The following is a 23589-nucleotide window of genomic DNA, read 5'->3' as shown; positions in this document are numbered from 1 at the left end:
TCCTTCTTGATATTTTTCCCCTCTTGATTTCTCCTCTCTTTGTCTTACTTCTTTCAAGGTAATTTCATCTTTTGCCCAGTCATAAATGTAGGTGTCCCCCCAAATCTATGACATTGGCTCTCTTCTCAGGTTTTCTCCCTTGTTAATCTCATTCACTCCCATGCCTTCAATTACAACCTCTATACAAATAACTATTAAACCCATAGCTTCAACCCCAATAGTTCACCTTTATATAGGTTTAAAGGTCTACAAAGTTCTTTACATGCATTCTCTCATTTGATCCTTAACAGCAAATCTTGTCAGTTTAAGTGCTATTATTATCCTCATTTTATAAATGAGGAAATTGAACCATATATAAGTAAAGTGATTTGCCCAGAGTCACACAGCTAATAAATGTCTCAGATGAGATCAAAACCCAGGTCATTCTGAGTCTAGCCCTCTATCCATTAAGCTACTACTCTCTTCCTCTCTCTAGAGATTTAATGATGGGTTTCCAAATTACCTGCTAGATATTTCTACCTTGCTGGCTCACCAATGCCTTAACAAATCCACAAATCAACTTGTACTCTTCAAAAAACTCAGACTTCTTCCCACTATTTCTATTTCTGTTGATGTCACCACCTTTATCCCACTTGCTTAGCTTCTAAAACTAGAATTCATTCCTGCCTAGTCCCTTTCCTTCATACCCCATATCCACTTATCATGTACTATTAAATCTACCTTAGAAATATTTTCCCATAACTTTCCCTTTACTTCTATTTACTCTACTACCCAAGTTCAAGCTTTCAGCACTCTCACTAATATTACTTGAGGAGTTTCCTGAATTGGTTTCTGCCTTTGGAATCTAATCTCTTGCTAGCAGCCAAAATCACTCCTAATGAAGCCTAACCTCATCACTCCATTGCTTAAAAAACCAAAGCCTGGCACAAGGTCCTTCACACTCTGGCTCCATCTACCTTTCTAGCCCCTCTTTTCTCACTCTACACTCCAGGCAAACAGGAGTTATGCATTAATCTCACTTCCCCCTTCCTTAACTCTGTGCATTCACAAAAGGCAGATAGTACACTGGATAGAGCTTGAGACCTGGAGTCAGAAAAACCCGAGCTCAAATATGGCCCCAAACATTTAACTTTTGTGAGTCTCAGTTTTTTCATCTGTAAAATGGGGGGGTAATAATAGCACCTACCTCCCTGATTGTTGTAACCATGAAATGGAAATAATATTTCAAAAACAATTAGCAAATCATAGTACAACATAAAGGCTATTATTATTAAAATCATTATTACTTACTCTTCACATCTCCATCTACTGACCCCCTTTCTCCTTCATGGCCCCAGCTAAGGTACGACCTCCTTTGCAGTATCTGATTCCAACAGTGGAAATGGGAGTCAAAAGATTTCATGAACTATATTAGTGTCTCCATAGATGGTGTCTGATTTCCCAGGCTAGAAATAACTCTCCCCTCCTTAAATCTCTCAATTTGACTTCTTCTATGAGTTTAAATATATAATTATGAGAATTAGAATTATGAGAAACAGTAGAGCATAGCGGATAGAGATGGCCTTGGAGTCAGGAAGACCAGCATTCAAGTCCCTCTTCTAACAATATTGTCCTTGAGAATCCAGAAAATCATTTAATCTCTTTGTGCCCCAGGCAATTCTCTAAAACCATATATTGCAAAGCAGTTGCTGATCTGCATTGGGAGAGTTCCCTGGGAATTTATTTACACTGATGATATCACAAGTCTACTCACAAAAAACAACAAAAATAATACTCAAATAACCAAACTTATGATAGAGTTTTTTTATGTGTCTCATTTTAAGTTCCTTGAAACAGGGACCAAGTCTTATTCATATTTTTATATATGATGAGTTTAACAAATGCTTGTTAAATGAGACTAAAGTACAGCTTGGATGAAGTGTCAAGTATATGAAAAAAGCAGTGTGATAAGGCTGGAAAGGTAGTCAGAATATAAAGTAAATCCATATTTTTTAGTCTCTTTCCCTTGCACAGAAGGCAATACAATTCTTACAAATCCATAAATACAAACAGCAAAAGAAACATCAACTTAAAATCCTGGACATGACTGCACCAATCTGGGTCTTGCATTTTCATTAATGTTAAGTTCAATGTGCACTGGACATGCTGTGCTTAGGGACCCATGGTACTTTCATTCAGGCAGTAAAAATGACAAATGGATGCCAAAGGAGGAATGGCAGACTGCTACTGAACCTGGCCCAGTAAATAAAATGAAGGGGGTCAAGGGCAGTGACTCCTGGTAGTAAAAGAAGCTGAGTATCTCCTGCATCATATGCATATATCTTAGAGTCCATGTCTATCCTGATATATCACTTTAAGTGAAAATTTCTGTTTGATATTGGGTCAATGATTCTGCTTTTGTTAAAAGTAGATACCATTTAGTGGGATCAAGAAAGAGGAACCTATGTTTTCCCCTCTGGGCCCTAAACTAGCTCTTGGATTGGTTTTAGAACTCGAGCCAGTGCCTTTGCTTCATGATTTGCTACATGGTGGTAAGACATAGAACACAATACTCTCCAAAAAATGAAAAGTGAATTTCATGAAAAAGGAAATGAAGAGGTGAATGGTGAATGTGAGCAGGCTACAACCTATAACCAAAGAAGAATTGCAAAAAGAGGAAGAGTAAAAGGAAGTGTATGATAAGAAGAAAAGATGGGCTAGACATATAGCAAGAACAAAACTTAAGAGATCAACACCTAGAATGCTCCACTGGTATCTTTGTAATGTCAGGAGAAAAAAAGGAAGGTATGCCAGCACATTAAGTGGACTCTCTGGGTAAATTGATGGGATTATATGGTCAAAAGTAAGACAAGATGGGTGGTTAGGGACAGGTTTCAATTTGTACCACAGGAGGGAACTTCTGAATTGATGAGATTATAGATACTTTTGAGTATTTTTGCATGTATGCCTTAGATTCCCCATCTAGGAAAATCAGGAAAAGAGAATGCCTAATCCTTTATGTAAGAAGGCAGCACAAGAGCACTGGACTTGGAGTCAGAAGAACGAGATTCAATTCCCAATTCCAAAATTACTAGTTATGTCACTATGGACAAAGCAACCTGAGAATCCCATGAAGTGCTTGAAGCCAATTTCACAGCCATCAAATATTCATGGCAAAGATTTGTGGAGGGTATTGGCCACCTGAATGGATAGGCAGATGATATTTTCTAGTAGCTGGTACAGTCTTCCTAAACCAATGATCATGAGGGGGAAAAGTGGCTGGGGCCATTTTCTGCCCTAAGAAGAATAAATATTGGGATTGTGGATGACTTAGTATAAATCATTGAAATTCTACCTGGATTTAAGTTCTCACTGTGTCCTTAAGATACATATTTTTGGGCAGCTAGGTGGCACAGTGGATAAAGCACCGGCCCTGGATTCAGGAGTACCTGAGTTCAAATCCGGCCTGAGACACTTAACACTTACTAGCTGTGTGACCCTGGGCAAGTCACTTAACCCCAAATGCCTCACTAAAAAAACAACAACAACAACAACAACAACAAAAAGATACATATTTTTTCTTCATGGAATTTATCAGAATTATATAAAATCCATGGAGAAAACCAACATTGGGAACAGGAAGGGAATTATGGAGAAGGTACTTTGTGTTGTTTTTAATCATGAATTAAAAATTCCTGAAATGGAATAGTAATGGCTTGCCCATGATGATGTAAAATGGACTTAAAAGATGCCATATTGGAGACGTCCCTAAGGAAAAAATAGATGTCTATTTTACAGAATAGACATAGATGCCACATTTCCAAAATGAAAAGGCATAAACACTTTGCAATTCTTTCCCAGAAAGAAAAATGACAGAATTAGAGAAGTTAACATCATGAAAACTCAAAATAGAGTTGCAAGAAACAAGTCAAATGAACATTTATTAAATACCTACCACATGCCAGCCACTGTACTAAGCAAGGGCAAACAAAGAAAGGCAAAAATAGTCCTTGCCACCAGAAAACTCACAATTGATTAGAGGAGACAATATACAAACAACTATCTCAGTTTGTATGGGGCCCTAAAGACAAGAGGAAAATCTAAGCTATAGCACATTTCATCAGAAATAAATTAAACTAGCTGTATTTTGTTGCATTGAGAGATATCAAAAATAAAAATGACCATACCATACATCTTAAAAGGAAAGTCAATATAATATCATATAGTCTTACCTTCCCTAATAGATGGCAAGTCCATCTCTAACATAGAATGCTTCCCTGTACCCAAACTTCACAATGCTACACAAATCTCAGTTATTGCTATTACTGGTATTAGTTACTGTCCCCATGATTGGTACTCATTTCAAAGTGAAATTATGAGGAAAAGTGAGATGTCTACATGTAATAGAAGAAAAAAAAAGAAACAGCAATATACAGGAAACCAAATAAATTTCACATAGTCATTGTCACAACCAAAAGCTAAATAATTTGATATATAATGCTATTATGAAAAGAATCATTGGACAACATGAAAAAGAAAAATTGAAAAAATGAAAATTAACTGAAAGTTTAAGGATCACAATCTCATAGCTGGGAAGGCCTTTGGAGGTCATCTAGTCCAAACTCCTCAATTTACAAATGAGGAACTGAAGCCCAGAACTGTTAAGTATTGAAACCAAGTCCTCTGACTGCAAAATCTTTTCAGTAGACCACAATGCCAATATATTCAGTTTAGTCCCTCATAAATGTAAGATATAAAACAGATTGATATAAATTAAATTTAACCCCTCACAAATGATAGGTATTAAATAGCCCAGCTCTAGAGAGTTGGTGGTAAAGGAAAAATTAAAATGGAAGAAATAAGAATCTGTGATCAAGGTTGAGGGAAAAAGTAGAGAGGCAGAAGAGTGAAAAGAAAATAGGGAAAGATAAATATAAGAGAGGATAATGGAAAGAAAGACACATTTGAAAATCATAATTGTGAATGTGAATAGGATAAATTCACCCATAAAATGGAAGAGGGAGGTAGAATGAGTTGAAAAGTAGAATACAATAATAAGTTGCTTACAAGAAATGCATGTGAAACAAAGATTTATAGAGTTAAAGCAAGGGACTTTGGCATAATTTATAATGCTTCAAGTGAACTCGAAAAAGCAGAAGTAGCAATTCTTTTTATTTGGGCAATGAAGGTTAAGTGACTTGCCCAAAGTCACACAGCTAATAAGTGTCAAGTGTCTGAGGGCAGATTTGAACTCAGGTCTTCCTGACTCCAGGGCTGGTGCTCTATCCACTGTGCCACCTAGCTGCCCCCAGTAGCAATTCTTTTTAGTCAAAGCAACAATAAAAACAAACATATTTAAAATAAGGGTAGCTAAATGGTATGGGTGGATGGAATGCTGGATCCAAGAGTTAGGAAAACCTGAGTTCAAATCCAGCCCTAGACATTTACTGTGTGACCCTGGAAAAGTCACTTAAACCTTGCTACTTCAGTTTCTTCATCTGTAAAATGAGCTGGAGAAGGAAATGGCAAACTACTCCAGTCTCTTTGCCAAGACCCCAAATGGGGTCATTAAGAGTCAGACGTGACTAAACAACAACAAAAACAAAAGTCCAGAGAGTACACATAGACTTGTACTCTATTAGAAACTCATGATAATAACAATCTATAAGGGAGAATATATTCCTACATTAACCTTTTCTAGCCTAAGTTCTAAAACAACTAAAATGACTAATTTGGTTTTCTTTTGGGGGGCAGGAAATATCTTTTATTTTTTAATTTTTAAAATTAAAAAAAAATTGGGGGGGGGATATATCTTATAGAAAAAGAACAAATATGGTAAACAGGAAGACAAAATCCCAGAATTGTCAGAAGTAGAAAGACATCTTAGAGATTATTTGGTCTGGGGGCATCTAGGTGGCACAGTGGATAGAGCACTGGCCCTGGAGTCAGGAGGACCTGAGTTCAAATCCAGCCTCAGACATTTGACATTTACTAGCTGTGTGACCCTTGGCAAGTCACTTAACCCCAATTGCCTTACCAAAAAACAAAAAACAAACAAACAAAACAAAACAAAACAAAGGAATGAGATTATCTGGTCTGACCTCCTCAATTTCCAAAGAAGGAACTTCCTTCAATGGGGAGAGGCAGTGACTTGTCCAGACTGATAATAAAAACTCTACTAACACTGCTCCTTTTATCTTATGGTCTTAAAATATTTCAAAAACACATTTATTCTTCCAATGCCCAATTGCATGAGTCAAGGTTTGTGACTGACATAAATACCAATACAATCCAGTGGCACTTAATGAAAGCTTGTTGATTGATAGTTATGGAACATACTTTACTCTTCTTCTGTATCTTCCATGACTTCTAGTACAGTTCTGGCACATAGCAGGTACTCAATTAAATGTTTGTTGAAATAAGTGGTACATGATGGTTGGTATGTCTCAAATACCAGCTATGGAGTAGGAGGACCCAGGTTCAAAATCTAACCTTATAACATTTGTGTGACATTAAACCTCTCTGGACCTCTCATAACTCCTTTACAAAATAAATGGACTTCCAAGGTAGTTCCAAAGGACTCAAGATGGAAAATGTTCTGCAAATTCAGAAAAAAAAGAATTGTAGAATCTAGATGCAGATCGAAGCATACTATTTCTATTGTTTTTTGTTGTTGTTTTTCTTTTTTTGAGGTTTTTTCCTTTTTGCTCTGATTCTTCTCTCATAACATGACTAATGCAGAAATAGGTTTAATGTGATTGTACATATATAACCCTATATCAGATTACTTGCTGTCTTGGGGAGGGGGGAGGGAGAAAAATTTGAAACTACAAATCTTATAAAAACAAATGTTGAAAACTATCTCTAAATGTAACTGGAAAATAATAAAATATTTATATGGAAAAAAATAAATGGACTGGCCTAGGTTCTTTAGGATTACAAAAAGCTCTAAAAATATGATCTTATCAACAATAACTTGAAAAATGAAATAAACAAAAAAGAAAAGAAAAATGAAACAAAGAAAATGATATCAACCCAGATACCTTTCTTTATGTAACTTCTTGCACTTTTTACAATGAACAATGTAGCAAGCCTAACAGGGCTGTGAGAGAAAAAAAAGCCTCCTACTTCTGAATAAAAACAATCCTATACTATATTAGATCTCACTTTACAAAGCTAATCGCATATGTCCCACATCTTTTCCTATAACCTATAAGCAGAATCTACGCACTGACTGCTTTGTACTTGATCTTCAGGACATTTAAGAAAAATAAACAATGGAACCCAGGACACTGTTTCATATACACTTCAGTGAATACCTTAATTGCCATTTGAGGGGACAGCCAATTTTAGTTGTTTTTTGTTTTTTGTTTTGGTGGGGCAATGAGGGCTAAGTGACTTGCCCAGGGTCACACAGTTAGTAAGTGTCAAGTTGTCTGAAGAGGCATTTGAACCCAGGTACTCCTGAATCCAGGGCCAGTGCTTTATCCACTGCACCACCTAGCTGCCCCCGACAGCCCATTTTAAAATGTCACTTCTTTCCAGGATAAGAAAAATGAAAATAGTTCTTCTTGAAATTAGCACCCACCAACTGATTAAAGAGTGGGAACACATTTTGAGTTAGTATGTTTGTTTTTGTCTCGACTTGTAATTTCATTGGCATAGGAAACTCTCAAAGAGAAAAATTTCCTCTACCAATGCAACTCAATCTATGCTCCAATTTATAACACACAGGACAAAAACCTAAAGTTCCCTTAATGGGGGAAAAAAAACCCAACAACTGAATACCTAGTTTTTTTTTCTTTTGGCTAAATAAGCAGGGCTGGGGAATTACAGAAAAGAACTAGATTTGGAGTTGGGCATCCTGGGTTCAAATGCTAGTTCTGCTACTTTCTATTTGTGTGCCTTGGAGGGGGAAGAGGAGGTTACTGAATCTCACCAGGTCTTACTTTCTTCATCTGTAAAATAAAGAGGCTTGGACTAAATGTTGTCTAAATTCCTTTCCAGACCTAAATCTATGATCCTATGTCATGGCAAAGAAGAGAGCTCATTAAGGATACTGGTTCTTTAATTTGAGATCTTTCTGACCACTGACACTGGAACAAGGGTGATTGATCATAGATAAATCATTTCCCTCAGCCTCCGTATCATCATCTGTAAAGTAGAGAGCTGGATTAGATAGTCTCCCTGATTTCAACAGCCTATTCAAGCTCAAAATTCAGAATCTCATGGTGGAGAACAAGGGTTGGCAATCTGTGGACCTGGTGCTCTTCATAAAACAAAACAAAACAAAAACCTGCCTGTTGGAGTTGTAGGAATAACTATTATATATACCTTTTTTTTCTTCTCTATATGTTCTTCTCCTTCCTTCTCTTTCCCAGAGCTGGAAGTGACCTTAGAGATCATCTAATCTTATTTTCTGATTTGAAAGATGAAGAAATTGAGGCCGAGAGAGTAGAATATCTAGTCTCGATGTCCAATGTCTAAGAGATGAAGAAAACTGACATTGGAGCCTCTAGGCAAGGCAATGAACTTCTATAGGCTTCAGTTATCTTATCTGTAAAACAAAGGGGCTAACTTAGATAGCCTCAGAAACCCCTTCCATGATCCTATGTGAACTAAGCTGCTGGCCATAACCAGTTGTTCTGACTCCCAACAAAATCATATTTCCATTACACCATAATTATCCTTTCAACTTTTCCTGTTTCTCTATCTTCCCTTATTGTTTCTCCCCTCCCTTACTTGTGTATTCTATTAGTGGCACCCACACACAGGCCTACCTTCGTCAATCAACGATGAAAAAAATGCTGACTTGGCTTGCAGTAAGAAATTCAAGAAAGGTATTTGACACAATACATTCTAGTTGTTTCCCTTTCCTATCTCACACAGATTAGCTAGGTGGCATGAGTGTTAGACATACAGAGTCAGGAAGCTCATTTTCCTGAGTTCAAATCTGGCCTCAGATACTTAGTAACTGTGTGATCCAGAACAAGTTCCTTCAGTTTCCTCACCTGTAAAATGAGCTGGAAAAGGAAATGGCAATTACTCCAGTATCTTTGCCAAGAAAACTCTAGATGGGGTCACAAAGACGTAGATATGTCTGAAAATGAACTAACAAAAATCCCACCCAGGCTGGAAGCACAATGGCTCCTCTTGGCCTGATGCTATTACTGATCAGGAGCTTCTGACCTGCCTAATAATGGCTTCTACTGGCTTTCTTTAGGTCCTAACTAAAAACCCATCTCTTACAAGGAATCCAAGTCCTCTTAATTCTAGTTCCTTTCCTCCATTAATTATTTCCTATTTATCTTGTGTATAAGCTTGCTTTGTATATATTTGTTTGCATGTTGTCTCTCAAAATCAATTATCAGCTCCTTGAGGACAGGGACTTTATTCTGTCTCTCTTTGTAGGCTTTACCATAGTGCATGGTACATAGTAGGCACTTTATAAATATTTATTCAATGTCAGATTGGGCTGGTTTGCCCATAGGCAGGCTAGTGGTGTCCCAGCTCCTGGGGGCTCAATGTATTGATGATGGACTAAGTATGTAAACACAATTATCATAGCCTTAACTACTTCAGGGATTATGGATACTATGCCATCACATCCACCATGACATAATATATTCTGTAAAACTGGCTCTGGGCAACACTAATACACAATAATCAAAAGTTAACAATTCAGTCAATCAAGATTTTTTTTAAATTGTGGAATCTATTGCAATTTTTTTTATAACTAAGAAATCCAAAATCATTACCACTAATAGAAAGGATATAGTCTATCATCTTAAAAAGCATTCAATCATGTCAGCACTTTCTGTACTGAGTACTGGAACTTCCTTACAGTGTGATTCATACAATATAATTAAATCAGTGTAATGAATTCTCCCGAACTTTGAGCCACAGAGTTAATACACAAGCCAATAAAAAGAGGAGAGGAAATAAGGTGGCATAAATAATCATCACAGATTTTACTCAAGAATGAAAAACTATAATGAAATAATTAGAATTATCCAGTTACTTAAAATGTTCTAACCAATTATTTATTAGAAGCTGGGAAGGTTGCCAAAAGTGAATTTCATTTTCTATATCAGAATTTAGCTACACTTCAATTTTTATTGTAATTAAAAAACAAACAAGGAAATAAGGCTATTATATCATAAGGCTTCACTGTGTTTCCTTGGAAGTTAGAACTAAAGAGTCCTATAGCTTAGAATCAAAGAATGTGAGAACCAGAAGGGACCTCAGACATCAGTTAGTCCAAATATCTCTTATTTATGAGGAAGCTATGGTGTATGTGGTTTAGAAATGAAGTGACTTATCTAAGGTCCCAGAAGTGGCAGACTTGTGACTGGAACCCAGGTGTCCCAAGTTCAATTTCAGTCCAATACTCCAAAGAAGATGGGATACTGTGATAAAATAATGGGATTTAGCAGATACTCAAAGACCCACCTGGAGATTAATCAAGACTGATTAAATCAAGTGAGAGTGATTGACTGCTGATTAAGCCTACTTCAAGTTAATTGGATTGTATCAAGTTAATTGGATTGTGATCATACCTGGTTATCCCTTAAGAAGGTGTAATTCTCAGAAACTAGACTGTGAACTCAACTTGAGAACACCTTCAAAGACAATGGATTTGGATGATGCCAACCAATAACCTTGAAGCAGTGTGTAAGGACCGCCTCTGTTCCAGATCTATAAATAAGCTTCCAAAAACAGCTTGGAGGGAGTAGGAGTAGCTTTCTTTTTGCCTGCTTGGCGGGACTCCTGACGGCGCGGCACAGACTCTCTCTCTCTCCAAAGGTAGTCTTTTTCGGATTGGTGAGTTTTTATAATGAATATAGACTAAGCTTAGACTTAAGACGATTTGTATTGTGTTTCTACTTTTCTATCCTTCTAACCAACATCACCTTGTGACTATCATAAATATAAATAAAAAGGTCTATCTAGAAAATTAAAACCTGCTTCCATTTACTAGTTTGGGAGATAAATTAAGGGAAAGGTTAAGTAGGGGAGATTTATGATCTAATATCCAATTTTAAATCTCACAGTTTGGCGACCACGAAGGGATCTTAAGGACCCTCCCACCCTCCCTAGTTTGACCAAGCCGGCTAATTCGGTGGACTTTCCAAATACCCCCCCCCCCACGGAATTTCCCTTTGTCTAATCTCCCTTAAAGACTTTAAGCCTCTAAAAGCCTTGTTTTAAAGGAAAAAGCCAGCCCAGTTTAAAATATGATCGAATATGTCATTTTCCCTTTGGTTTTTTCGTTTTTTTTGCATTGGAGCATGTTGGGGTACCATACTGTCCAAATTTAGACATCTAGTTTACTCGGTATTCCTTCATTGTGTTATAGGTCTCCTCCTCACTCACACAGCAAAATCTTTTTGGTATAATGGTATGAGTGTAACTGTCTCCACTGAAAATGTGTTTAATATTAGTAGGAATTTTTTGCCTGCAGTTGAAATAAATTGTAATACCATACTCACGATAGTTCACATGACTGTAACTCTCATTATGGGTATTATCATAGTTGTAATATGGAAGGAGATTAAAGGTAAACCACGTGGCGAGGGAGACACTAAGATGGCTCCCTCTGCTGAAGGTAACCCAGCCTCACCACGTGGCGAGGGAGACGCTAAGATAGCTCCCCATACTGGAGGTAACCCAGTTACAGAAACGGATATTGGCCAGTCTTTAGAATCAAATCAGCTGAAACTACTTCCCTTGCAGGAAGATATAGAATTTAATAAAAAGGGAGTATCAGTTCAGGTTAGAAAATATCACCCCTTTACAGCAACTGACTTGAGCTCATGGAAAACAATCTTCCCTAGTTTTGAGAAACATCCAAATGGTGTAGTTTCACAGTTAAGGACTATATTTAATATATATCAACTCACTTGGGCTGATGTTACTTGCCTTATGGAAACTTTACTGTCCCCAACTGAGATGACAGATATTATCTCGGCAGGAAATGCCCTTGTTGCGAAAGGTAAGGCCGATGTGGAATGGCCTCTAAAGGATCCAAAGACTTAATTATTTTTTACTGTTTCATCAAGGAACACCTGTTCCTAGAAGAAACAAAGGGGGGGAATGTGATAAAATAATGGGATTTAGCAGATACTCAAAGACCCACCTGGAGATTAATCAAGACTGATTAAATCAAGTGAGAGTGATTGACTGCTGATTAAGCCTACTTCAAGTTAATTGGATTGTATCAAGTTAATTGGATTGTGATCATACCTGGTTATCCCTTAAGAAGGTGTAATTCTCAGAAACTAGACTGTGAACTCAACTTGAGAACACCTTCAAAGACAATGGATTTGGATGATGCCAACCAATAACCTTGAAGCAGTGTGTAAGGACCGCCTCTGTTCCAGATCTATAAATAAGCTTCCAAAAACAGCTTGGAGGGAGTAGGAGTAGCTTTCTTTTTGCCTGCTTGGCGGGACTCCTGACGGCGCGGCACAGACTCTCTCTCTCTCCAAAGGTGGTCTTTTTCGGATTGGTGAGTTTTTATAATGAATATAGACTAAGCTTAGACTTAAGACGATTTGTATTGTGTTTCTACTTTTCTATCCTTCTAACCAACATCACCTTGTGACTATCATAAATATAAATAAAAAGGTCTATCTAGAAAATTAAAACCTGCTTCCATTTACTAGTTTGGGAGATAAATTAAGGGAAAGGTTAAGTAGGGGAGATTTATGATCTAATATCCAATTTTAAATCTCACAATACTAATCACCATTTTGTCTAAGCATATCCATAGTTTAAAATATAAAGGCAGTGTGGTCACAGTAGATAGAAAGAAGCCCTGCTTGATTCATACAATAAGAGTTATGTGACCCTGAAAAAGTCACTTAAGCTCTATGTCCCAGAAAATTATCTAACTCTACACATCACAGCTATCTCTCCATCTTTATCAATGCAGGGAGTTTTCACACCAGGAGTTACCCATGCTGATAAAATAACAAGTATCAACTGTAAATATATATATACATTATTGTGTATACTTAAATTTTATTTCAACAGCATCTCCATACATAGAAAATGAAAAGACAGCCTGGTGTAGTGTTATATATACTCCCTCCCTCCCCCACAAACATATCTCCATATACACCCACACATAAACACTTTTTATCATAGAATCCAATTAATACCTTAACAATAATCCACAATCAATTTTCTCTGACAAGTGTTCTTCCTATCTTTTGAAGAACTCTTGACTCTTCGATTTTTGGAAAGCTCTAATTGTTCTTTGCATCAAACCTCTTTGCAACTTCTGCTCATTGTTCCAAGTTTTGCCCTTTGGCTCCAACCAAAAAAAAAAAAAGAAAGAAAGAAAAAAGTCTAGCCTTTCTTTCGTAGTACATACAGCCCTTCACAGAGTTGCAAACAGTTAGGATATCCTTCTAAGTTCAATGTTTTTTCTACTAAAATATGCTGTCTAAATTAATAATATTCTGGCTATAACTCTAAATCTCATATGGATATTTGCACTTTAATTCTGTTTTCCAAAAGAGGCAATTAAATATTGCAAAATAATTGCTATCAGAGGCTCATACACAAAAAATAATTAAACCAAAGTAGTTCTTAATAAAACAAACCAAATTAAAGCTCAAAAATTACTATGATATTAAAGCTATACATTTCATGTATAGTTTCTCATTTTAAATCCTGACTCAAAATAGTAATCTCTCCTTGTTGGCAAATTGTATAAACTATTTCAATATTCAAACTATTTTTTCCTTTTTGTTGAATATAGATGTTTGTTTAAATGAGAAAGTGACCTGTTACCTGCCCTCAAAAATGGTTAATAAACTAGACAGATTAACAAAATGCCTATGAATTAGGGCCCCAAATCACACTCACTTCATATATGAATACACACAATTTCTTATGCATACTTTTTGTGTGAACCAAGACACTATGTGCTGTTCAACAAACCTTAATCCTCACGCTTTTCTCCTTTGTGAACCAAAGCTGGTAACCAAATCAGAAAAGGTCTTGAAAGCAGGAGACCAAAGGGGAGAATAGGATAGGACACAAAGATTTCTTTTTTGCATTGTTGCAATACTAAATAAATTTATATAAATTACAATTTAAGCATCGATAATGGTTTTGTGTCTGCATGTGTGTGTGCATGAGAGAGAAAGAACAGTTGAAGAAAATTAATAAGTAAAAAAATCATGGAAATCACACGTTTTGTGTATTGTTAAAGCAACTCTAAATTATTCTTTATATGGCATTATATACCATTATATATTATTACTAATACAAATTATATATTATAATTAGTAGTATATTATGTTATTGGATTGCAATTTCTCATCATTTTGGTCATACCCCTTATAGAAGGATGTGCTGGATAGCTCCATCCTAGGCCCTCTTTGCTATTGTCTTGGTTGTTTCATATACTCCCATTGGATCAACTGGTTGTTGTCCAACTGTGGCTGATCATACCAATATGAGCTCAAAAGGTTCAACCACAAGTCGGTACAAATAGTCCATATGAAATGAACATTTGGAGTGGAGATGGCTCCAAATTTGTGCACCTCACATTTCCTTTGGGCTACTGCAATTCTGCTTTGCTTACAGAGAGCACAACTCTTTAATGCAGACACATCTCTATGTAGAGATGCACATATTGAGCCCTAGTTCCCCGCCCCCCCCCCAAATCTAATTCAGGCATCACCACATGCCTTAGTAGATATTTCCAAAAAGATTTCCCACAGGCATCTCAAAGTTATCATACACCAAACAAATAATTTGCTTTTTCCCAAAATATTTCCCTTTTTCCTAATTCTCCTATATCTGTTTTGGTTTTTCCCCCCTCTCCTATATCTGCTGAGGCAACCATTATCCTCTAGTGATTTAGATTCACAACCTGGGAGACAATATCAACTCTTCCCTCTTCCTGATTGCTCTCATTTGGCATTTTTTTAAAAGAAGAAAATTTCTGATGTTCACATAACATTCTGTTTTCTGTCCTGTGCTGCCCTGGATGTCTGCAATGAACTCTCTTCTTCCTTCTGCCTCTTAAAAATTTCTAGTTTTCTTCCTAGTTCAAATTTCCTACAAGAGCGTTGCTTCGGATCAACAGCTGTCCTCCTCCAGGAAATTACTTTTAAAACATTTTGTATTTTAATTTTTTTTACGCTGTCATCTAACAGAAGACAAGTTCCTAGACAAAGTAGCCTGGAAGTCAAGAGACCAGGCTCTACTCCTGAATCTGCTTTGATTAACTTCACCTCAGTTTTCTTAACAATAAAATAGGAAGGGCTGAACCAAATGATCTAGAAATCTAAAATTCTGCCCTCAAATTGTGAATTTTAAAAGCCATAGGAACCTCCATGTGGAGACTTCAAGAATTAGTGTCAATAACAATGTCATCTACATATCATGTGGTCGGCAACTATTCAGAGATTTTGACAGACTTGCAAAGGTCTTCAAAACACAAACTGTGCCATTCCCATTCTCCAAGATCAAAGTGCCCTCTACAACAGAAGTTTATGGAACATTCTTTATCATATCCAAATATAAATTAGTAATCATCCATAATAAATAATGACAAACATTTATTTGGTGCTTTAACGTTTGTCAAGTGCATTACAAATATTATCTCATTTGATCTTCACATCTTCCCTGGAAGGCAGATGTCACTTTACAGATGAAGAAAATGAAGCAGACAAAGGTGAAATAAATTTCATTTCCCAAGGTCACACAGGTAGTCTGAGGCTGAATCTGAACTCAAGCCTTCTTGATTTCAGGTTTATCTCTCTATCCACAGCACCAAGAAAGTAGAAACTGTTTAGTCTTCAAGTTAACAATAACAACAACAACAACAACAACAACAATGAGGCAATCAATTGACAATTATTTATGTTAAATATTACTATGTGCCAGGCATTGCTCTAAGCACTGAAGATACAAAGACAAAAAAACAAACAGTTCCAGCCTTCAAGGAATATATATCATATAATGGGAGAATGTATGTTCATGTATATATATATATATATATGTGTATATATATATATATATATATATATGTATATGCATAATGATATGCAAATAATCGTATATATCATATATAATTTAAATACATGTAAAATATATTCAAAATATGTATTGGGTAATGGGGGGAATAAGGGAAGTTAAAATGAAGTTAAAGGCCCATTTTCTAATGCATATTATGCTGCATAGCCGTGAGCAAATCACTTAACTTCTCATAGTGGCAGCTGGATGGCAGAGTTCAAATACAGCCTCAGACTAGCCATGTGACCTTTGGCAATGAAATTCACTTCACCTCTGCCTGCCTCAGTTTCATCATCTGTAAAATGGGGATAGCAATAGTACTGTCCTTTCAGGGTTTTTGTGAGGATCAGATGAGATATCTGTAAAGTGCTTAGCACAGTGCTTGACACTGTGAAAATATCAACTGCTATTATTATTCATAATAATAAAATCACCATCATCATCGTGATGTATGGTATCCATACCGTGTCAAGGAACTGGAAGAAGACCCCCAGACTACTGAAGAGCCTCCATGGAGAATTATACAACAAGGACAAGGACAAGAATCTCACAGGATAAGAAGATACAGATGAATTCTATTTGCACTGGATGGTATATCCAAATTAAGAGAATCATAGACCCAACAGAGAACTAAGATAAGCCAAACTAGAATGTTGAGTTAGGATCATAAGTCTGAAAGGGTTCCCTGTTCACATCTTAGTAGCCATGCCTTTTCTTCGAAAAACAAGTTAGGCTATTTAATATTGCCCTTTTGTTTCTCAAAACAAAAAACTTGACTTGGTGAGCGAATCCAAAAGGGAGGGAGAAAAAACCCACAATATATTGCTGGTGTACTCAAGTTCCTGGAAAGTTTTAAGTTTAATTCTTCCCATATGATTCCTCTTCACAGTTTTTCAAAACTGCCTTTTCTGTCCTTATAGTTATTCTTTAGCTATCTCTGTGTTTACCATTTAAGATCATAAGCATTCTGAATCAGTTAACCTCCTATCCCCAGTCCCTGCCCTCTCCCAAAAGGAACTCATTCAACTCTTATCTCTACTCAGTAAATTATCACTTTGTGGTGACCCTTTTCATCACACAAGCCCAACATATATAGCTTCATAATGTCATACATGTGGGCATTCCCTCTCTTGATGCAGACTGTATATCCACATGATAGACAATACAATTATTTCTAGTGTGAAGGTCTGCTTATAGAAATTATTTTCTTTGAAGGTTAAACATAGCCGCTAATAATCATTTTAATTGTTTCTGAGCCCTTAAAATGGAAATCAACCCCCTTGCCTTCCTCAAAGTACTCATCAATCCCTTCCCTCTAATTCCCTCATATATTTTAAATACTTAGCAAAGATGTATGATGAACACAGCCCTGACTTCATTTCTGTTGGGGGAGGGGAGGGATAAAAATAGAAATAAGACTTGATCTTTGCCTTCAAGATGTTTATTTTTGTAGGGAAGATAAGCCAGGAACACAAACGATTAACAGAAGACAGAATGTAGACATACTAGTAAGAAAGGTACAAAGTGTTATGGTAAGTTGGAGGAGGCTATCCTATCACCTGTAATAGGAGAAGACTTCATGGAAAAACACAATACTTGATCTATGCTAATAGATATGCAAGAATTCTACAGGTAGCTTAGGGGGAGAGGGAGTATGATCAGGCCAGTGGCACATTCCCAGAGGAGATAACACTTTAAAGGTGCAGCTCAAAAATAAAATGCCAAGTTGTGTTTGAGACATGATAAATAGTCTGTTTTGGCTGGACTGTAGGGAAGAAGTAGCAGATAAGGACAGAAACAAAACCTGTTGCCTAATCACAAAGAGCCTTGAATGCCAGATAAGGTGAACAGGTTTTATTTCATAAGCAATGAATAATTATTGGTTTTTGAGTCAGAGAATAATAAATCCAGGTCTGTTTCTTAGGAAGATAAATCTGGAAGCAATATGAAGGATGGATCAAATGAGTAGAGTAAGAGACTGGAGGTCTACCTTTCTAGCTTTATTTCTTTTTATTTACTTATTTCTTTTCTTTTTTTTTTATTTTTTTAGGGAGGCAATTGGGGTTAAGTGACTTGCCCAGGGTCTCACAGCTACTAAGTGTTAAGTGTCTGAAGTCGGATTTGAACTCAGGTCCTCCTGAATCCAGGGCTGGTGCTCTATCCACTGCGCCACCTAGCTGCCCCTTCTAGCTTTATTTCTAACTCTGTATATTCAAGCTAAACCAGAAGGCTAGCTGCTCCCTGAACTTGTTGCAACATTTCCTATCTCTGACTATCTGCATAGATCAGGACACATACCTATAATGCACTATCCTTGTGCATCATTTTTTCACAATCTTTTTCTTCCTTGAAGGCTATGTTCAGGTAATTTACTCCATGAAGACTTCCTCATTTCCCCCAGAAGAAAGTATTCCCTACTTCTCAAATATTCCTAGAGCAGTCTCTATTTGCATTTTTCTTTTGCATCACTTACAGCTCACCTTATATTAAATATAAATGTGAAAAAAAAGTGTATCTAGAATATAAGCTTCCTGAGGGAAGCATTCTTAGATTCATGAATTCTGATGGATGGAAGAACTCACATCTAATTCACCTACTTTATGTACTTGATTCAAGAGTCCTGGATTTGAATCTTAGCTATCTATGCTACTTAGTACAAAATAGTTTCCAGGTCTCTGTTTCTTCTTCTATAAAATGAAAAGGTTAGCTATATGATTTTAAAGGTGCTTTCAAGGTCAAAAGCCGTGATCATTCTTAATATTCAATTAAATTAAACTAGTATCAGATTAGACTGTGACCTCCTCGAAGGCAGGGACTACCTTTTGTCTCCTTTTGTGTCCCACACTAGATGTTTAATAAATGTTTATTGTCAAATAAGTAATCTGTAAAGTGGAGCTATAATACCACCCAAAGGATGAAATAAGATAATGTAGAGAAAGCACTTAGAGCACTAAAAAAAATGTCATTTTTTAAAAATCCAGAGCTGTGATTTCATCAGTGAACTCCAGGTATACATCTCCTTCCATCAATGCAAATCAGCAATGTGTCTGAATTTATAGTCTTAGAGAATTGCTTAGGGGAACTGAGAGGCAAAATGGCTTGCCCCAGGTTACAGAACCAGTAGGGTCAAAGGCAGGACTTGGGCTCAGGTTTCTGCCATGAAGGCTCTCAATTAGCATTATTATAATTTGGTAACTACTATCTTTCTCAAGGTCATAGTAAGCTATTTGGATACCAAGGAAGTATAAGATTTTTGGTGCTCAAACAATATTAATCCTGGCATATTCATGTTAGGAAAAGACATATGAAAAAGTAAACATGAAAATAGATACCACAGAAGAAGGCAAGCAGAACAATGAGGAGGGGCAAACTTGCCCCTCTCCCCCTCCAATGTTAGTATCTTGCTACCTAAAGCTCCCTTGAATCTTCTCTGTGTGGATATTTATATACATAGACAAGGTGTCCCAAAAGTCTTAGCTCAGTTTTAAACTTGAATATCCTTAATAGCTTACAATTGTATTAAGACTTGGAACACCCTGTATATGTACATGTCTATTCCTTTAGAATGTCATTTTTTTGAGGGCAGAGACTTTAGAGCCTAGCACATTGAAAGCCCTTAATAAATTCGTATTGACTGATTGCGTAATCAAAGAGATGAAGGACATTTGCCAGGAGAAGGGAAGACTCAGGGGAGATAGGATAACATTCTGTATTGCTTCACAGGGAAGAAAATGAAGACTAATGGGGGTGGGCCAATTATTAGGAAGCACTTTCAAAGAGTCAAACTTGTCCAAAATCCAAATTAGCTGTCTTATGTGGCAGAGTTTACCATCACTAGAAATGTTAAAGAAGAAATTGGATAATCTCTTGTTGGAATGTTAAAGAGAATATTTTTATGTTGGCAGAGAAGTAACTTCTGGAGAGCAGAGTCTGTTTATTTGTTTCTGTATCCCCATTGCTCAGCACAAAGCCTAGCCCATAACAGGTGCTTAAAAAATGTTTGTTGACTGATAACCTTTCAAGCTATTTTTCAACTCTGAGCTTCTAGGATTCAATACAAAGCAGCCCAGGATGAAGAAATAAGCAGTGTGGCTGGAACCCTGGAGGAAGATTTTCTGAAAGGTGAGATGAGCCAAGCCTAGAAGGATGATGTCATGGGAAGAAAAGAGAGAACATTATGGGCTCTGTTCCCAAATGAGCACAGGCTATAAGAAGAATCAGAAGGCTGAGCAGTCTGGAGCAAAAGATTAACTACACCGTAAACTCCTTGAGGGCATCTCCCTTTAAGGGTTGTTGTGAGGTTCCAATGAGATAATGATTGTAAAGCACTTAGTATCATACCTGGTACATGTGAAATTATTATTATTATTACTATTATTATTATTATTCCTTTGCCTCCCACTTGTAAGTTCCTCCCGTGGCCTTCATTTTGTAAAGGGGTCCAGGGCAAGCCACCAATCTCCTTCTAGTCCTATTCTTGCCTTCTGGACTTCAAAACCATGCTCCAGTACTGGATAACTTTTATTTCCCCCCTTCTCCCTATTGTGTGCTATCTTCCTTACATTAAAAAGTAAGCTCAGGGCAGCTAGGTGGCGCAGTGGATAGAGCACCAGCCCTAGAGTCAGGAGGACCTGAGTTCAAATCCAGCCTCAGACACTTGACACTTACTAGCTGTGTGACCTTGGGCAAGTCACTTAACCCCAACTGCCTCACCTAAATAAATAAATGAATAAACAAACAAACAAATAAATAGGCTCATGAATAAGCTAATTAATTAATTAAGCTCCTTGAAGGCAGGAGCTGTTTTTTTCTTTTTGCTTGTATTTGTATTCCCACTACTTAGCATAGTGCCTGACACACAATAAGCACACAAATGCTCCCATGCTTCAATCCTTCCTTTCTTTTCTTCATGGCATTTGGCTAGACTATAATAAAAATATTTCCTTATTTGATTCATATTAAGAATCAATTGGGATGGGGGGGGTGTAGCTAAGTGGCGCAATGGATAAAGTACTGGCCCTGGATTCAGGAGGACCCGAGTTCAAATCCGGCCTCAGACACTTGACACTTACTAGCTGTGTGACTCTGGGCAAGTCACTTAACCCCAATTCCCTCACAAAAAAAAAAAAAAAGAATCAATTGGGGGGGGGCGGGGTGCAGCTAGGTGGGACAGTGCATAAAGCATCAGCCCTGGATTCTGGAGTACCTGAGTTCAAATCTGGCCTCAGACACTTGACACTTACTAGCTGTGTGACCCTGGGCAAGTCACTTAACCCTCATTGCCCGGGGGGGTGGGGGTGGGCCGGGGAGAATCAATTGGGGGTGAGGCCAAGGCTGGGCTTGGGCAAAGGAGCTTAGAAGATTGCTAAAATGAGTCTATGTAAGCAAACTCCCAGTGACTTCCTAAAGCAAATCATAGGAAGACCAGTTGTGGTAAAGTTAATTCTGGAGTTGATTACAGAGGGTGTCCTGGCTTGCCTGGATGGCTACATGAATATAGCTCTGGAACAAACAGAAGAATACATAAACGGACAGCTAAAGAATAAGTATGGGGATGCATTTATTCCAGAAAACAATGTGTTATATATAAGTACACAGAAGAAAAGAATGTGAAGATACTAGGAAAGGAATAATTTTTGTATTTTCATATATTTTTTAAAAAATCTTTTAAAATTCTGTTCCTTAAAAAAAAAAAGAATCAATTGGAAACACGGCTGGATAGCCAAAGTTAGGTTGGACTGTAAAGGAGATTGAATGTTAGCATAAGTTGTATGGACCTGACAAGATGAAGCAACGGGGGAAAATTCCTATGTGGAATCACAGGATTATAGAATTTTAGAGTTGCAAGGGACCTTAGTAAGCATCTATTCCAACAAACAAAAAGACTCTCACTAAAACAGACCTGACAAGTCATCATCCAGCCTTTGCTTGAAGACCTCCAAGGAGCAGGAATGTATCATTTCTTGATATAAATCATGACACTTTTGGATAGCTCTAAGTTTTAGCAAGGTTTGGGGGTTTTTTTGGACATCATGCCTAAATTCAGCCCTTTGCAATTTTTTTTTCTGTCCTCAGAAAACGTTCCTTTGTTTAAAGTTTTTGAGTTCCAAACTTTATCCCTTTCCCCCCTCCCTGAGGCGGTAAGCAATCAGATATATATTACTTTGCAATTTCTAACTGGCTCCTGGCTCCTTCTGGTGATAAACAGAACAAATCTAATCTCTTCTCTACAGGAGTCAGGAGGAGGACAGGGTTCTAGTCTGGACTCTTGCTAATTACTGGTTTACTAAGCAGGGCTCTTAGAAGTTTTTAAATCTCCTTTCATTTCTCTAGAAAACTAGTTACCAATATGGAAACAATGTTTCTATAACCAGAAAATAATAAACCATAATATAAAACAATTCTAGCAACACTTAAAATGAATGGTTTCAAAAGATTGGAGTAGGAAAGTGAATAGTAAAAGGACCAGCTGTAGTTAAGAGAGCTAAGCAGTGAAGGGAGGCAAACAGCCTTGATCCTTGATCATGCTACATGGGAGAAATAAAAAAAGGTGGGAGGGGGGCAAGGAAAAGGGGAGGGAAATAAGGAAGAAAAGAGAACACAAAAAAGGGAAAGAACATGAGAGACTCTGTGTGTGTGTGTGTGTGTGTGTGTGTGTGTGAGAGAGAGAGAGAGAGAGAGAGAGAGAGAGAGAGAATGAGGTGAAGGAAGGAGGGGGAAGTCGAACCCAGCAGGTCAGGGAAAATCAAAGATTCTTTTCATCTGGGTCTTCTGATATTCTCAAGCTTTTAAGCTACATATAACCTTCTGGGTTGCATAGCCTACCAGACTATTCAGTTCTGACTTCTGTCTCCTGGAACTCACTGCTCACTCATGCAATTTCTTTTAAAATGGGCAGCTCAAGAAATTTGTCTAAAATAATTGGTTAACAAGACAAAGCAGTGATTTAACATGAGTAATACATAGTCCCAGTAAAATACAGACCTTCCCTTTCCAGATTAGCATGAGCTTTTGTTGGATTCCAAGAGAGTAAATGTTTTACAGATAATTTCAGATACCCATTGATAGGGGAATGGTTAAACAAGTTGTGGCACACATGAATATAATGGAATATTACTGTGCTTTAAGAAAAAAATCAATACAACAAATACAAAGAAGCATGTGAAGACTCATATGAATGGTTGCAAAGTATAGTTAACTAAGGGAGGAAAATAAAATACAGTGACTGTTGACCAACAATGTAAACAGAAAGGACAACAACAAAATTTAATGCCATGAAATTATAATGACCAAATTGGGCCCCAAACCAGAGATATGAGAAGGCACCTTCTTCCCTTCTTTGCAGAGGTGAGGCTACAAGCACAGAATACCAGAGATAATGTCTGACTCTTAAAATGTGTTGAAAGAAAATAGCCAAAAAAACACCCCCAAAAAACAAAAACAACTTTTAAAAAATGTTTATTTCATGGCACATGGTTAACCATGACAAGGGGAAAAAAAAACAGGTAAAAACAATCCACTGGCACAGCTTGATTAAGACAATATTAAGTCCATGTCATTATGGACCTG

The 23589-nt window shown here is 37.1% G+C and overlaps 2 protein-coding genes across 2 annotated transcripts in view; one reads left to right on the top strand and one right to left on the bottom strand.

Annotated features, from left to right (window-relative positions):
* Positions 1 to 23589, bottom strand: part of ASAP1 (ArfGAP with SH3 domain, ankyrin repeat and PH domain 1) — a 375367-nt gene that overhangs the window by 238007 nt on the left and 113771 nt on the right.
* On the top strand, positions 21391 to 21633 carry LOC122727806 (U6 snRNA-associated Sm-like protein LSm6). Its single transcript, XM_043965646.1, has one exon. The coding sequence runs from the start codon at positions 21391 to 21393 to the stop codon at positions 21631 to 21633; it is 243 nt and encodes an 80-aa protein (XP_043821581.1).

Source organism: Dromiciops gliroides, chromosome 1 (genome assembly GCF_019393635.1).
Source record: "Dromiciops gliroides isolate mDroGli1 chromosome 1, mDroGli1.pri, whole genome shotgun sequence".
In the NCBI taxonomy this organism is placed as follows: Eukaryota; Metazoa; Chordata; class Mammalia; order Microbiotheria; family Microbiotheriidae; genus Dromiciops; species Dromiciops gliroides.
This window is presented reverse-complemented; position numbering and strand designations above follow the sequence as displayed.